At 40.2% G+C, this 2,500-nt stretch overlaps 1 protein-coding gene across 1 annotated transcript in view; it reads right to left on the minus strand.

The window, feature by feature from the left end:
* LOC128693379 (uncharacterized) overlaps positions 1-2,500 on the minus strand; it is an 82,114-nt gene that overhangs the window by 10,827 nt on the left and 68,787 nt on the right. The window contains exon 7 of the mRNA XM_070086870.1: positions 168-320. Within this exon, the coding sequence (XP_069942971.1) occupies positions 168-320 (153 nt within the window). The remainder of the gene's footprint in view (positions 1-167; positions 321-2,500) is intronic.

Raw genomic sequence — 2,500 nt, forward strand, 5'->3', positions numbered from 1 at the left:
GTTAGGTTAGGTTAGGTTAGGTTAGGTTAGGTTAGGTTAGGTTAGGTTAGGTTAGGTTAGGTTAGGTTAGGTTAGGTTAAGTTAGGTTAGCTAAGGTTAGGTTATACTACTTGCCATCCTAGTCTAGTCCTGTCAACATAAGGTAAAAGGAAATTAGAAAGACTAACGTGGAAGCTGGATTCCCTGGCGACTCATGAGGGTACGTGTGAGAGCTCTCACTGTAGTGTCCATGAAGTCTACTCGATCCTGCGTCAACCATTCTTTGGCTGGACATCCCTTGACGCAGACTTCGGGTGGTGGCGGCATCTGGCGGAGACCCTCTGTAAACAAGATAACAACACCGTAATACCTACTACAACAAGATATGAATATGTACATAGTGCATTACCACTGTAACTCATCCGTCACATGCATGCTTCTCTTAATCCAGCCTACCAAACACTCTCTACTTAAGAGGATAAACATATATACAAGGTATGATATAGCAAGTAATGAAAGTATTTTGTTAGATTATGTATTGGTGGATAAAAGGTTGATGGGTAGGCTCCAGGATGTACACGTTTATAGAGGGGCAACTGACATATCGGATCATTATTTACTTGTAGCTAGGTAGATGGGAAAAGTAAGAGGGAGGTGAGAGTGTATAAACTAAGGGAGGAGGAAGTTCGGGTGAGATATAAGCAACTGTTGGCAGAAAGGTGGACTGGTGCAAGTATGAGTAGTGGGGGGGTTGAAGAGGGTTGGAATAGTTTTAAAAATGCAGTAATAGAATGTGGGGCAGAAGTTTGTGGTTATAGGAGGGTGGGTGCAAGAGGAAAAAGGAGTAACTGGTGGAATGATGAAGTAAAGGGTGTGATAAAAGAGAAAAAGTTAGCTTATGAGAGGTTTTCACAAAGCAGAAGTGTTATAAGAAGAGTAGAGTATATGGAGAGTAAAAGAAAGGTGAAGAGAGTGGTGAGAGAGTGCAAAAGGAGAGCGGATGATTGAGTGGAAGAGGCACTGTCAAGAAATTTTAATGAAAAGAAGAAAAAATTTTGGCGTGAGTTAAACAAGTTAAGAAAGCTTAGGGAACAAATGGATTTGTCAGTTAAAAACAGAGTAGGGGAGTTAGTAGATGGGGAGATGGAGGTTTTGGGTAGATGGCGAGAATATTTTGAGGAACTTTTAAATGTCGACGAAGAAAGGAAGGCGGTAATTTCATGCACTGGCCAGGGAGGTATACCATCTTTTAGGAGTGAAGAAGAGCAGGATGTGAGTGTGGGAGAGGTGCGTGAGGCATTACGTAGAATGAAAGGAGATAAAACAGCTGGAACTGACGGGATCATGACAGAAATGTTTAAAGCCGGGGAAGATATAGTGTTGGAGTGGTTGGTATTTTTGTTTAATTAATGTATGAAAGAGGGGAAGGTACCTAGAGATTGGCGGAGAGCATGTATAGTCCCTTTATATAAAGGGAAAGGGGACAAAAGAGATTGTAAAAATTATAGAGGAATAAGTTTACTGAGTATACCAGGAGAAGTGTGGTAGGGTTACAATTGAAAGAATTAGAGGTAAGACAGAATGTAGGATTGCGGATGAGCAAGGAGGTTTTAGAGTGGGTAGGGGATGTGTAGATCAAGTGTTTACATTGAAGAATATATGTGAACAGTATTTAGATAAAGGTAGGGAAGTTTTTATTGCATTTATGGATTTAGAGAAGGCATATGATAGAGTGGATAGGGGAGCAATGTGGCGGATGTTGCAAGTATAAGGAATAGGTGGTAAGTTACTAAATGCTGTAAAGAGTTTTTATGAGGATAGTGAGGCTCAGGTTAGGGTGTGTAGAAGAGAGGGAGACTACTTCCCGGTAAAATTAGGTCTTAGACAGGGATGTGTAATGTCACAATGGTTGTTTAATATATTTATAGATGGGGTTGTAAAAGAAGTAAATGCTAGGGTGTTTGGGAGAGGGGTGGGATTAAATTATGGGGAATCAAATACAAAATGAGAATTGACACAGTTACTTTTTGCTGATGATACTGTGCTTTTGGGAGATTCTAAAGAAAAATTGTAAAGGTTAGTGGACGATTTTGGGAGTGTGTTAAGGTAGAAAGTTGAAAGTTAACATAGAAAAGAGTAAGGTGATGAGGGTATCAAATGATTTAGATAAAGAAAAATTGGATATCATATTGGGGAGGAGGAGTATGGAAGAAGTGAATGTTTTCAGATGCTTGGGAGTTGAAGTGTCAGCGGATGGATTTATGAAGGATGAGGTTAATCATAGAATTGATGAGGAAAAAAAGGTGAGTGGTACGTTGAGGCATATGTGGAGACAAAAACATTATCTATGGAGGCAAAGAAGGGAATGTATGAAAGTATAGTAGTACCAACACTCTTATATGGATGTGAAGCTTGGGTTGTAAATGCTGTAGCGAGGAGGCGGTTGGAGGCAGTGGAGATGTCCTGTCTAAGAGCATTGTGTGGTGTAAACATTATCCAGAAAATTCGGAGTGTGGAAATT

This window comes from Cherax quadricarinatus, chromosome 20 (assembly GCF_038502225.1).
Source record: "Cherax quadricarinatus isolate ZL_2023a chromosome 20, ASM3850222v1, whole genome shotgun sequence".
In the NCBI taxonomy this organism is placed as follows: Eukaryota; Metazoa; Arthropoda; class Malacostraca; order Decapoda; family Parastacidae; genus Cherax; species Cherax quadricarinatus.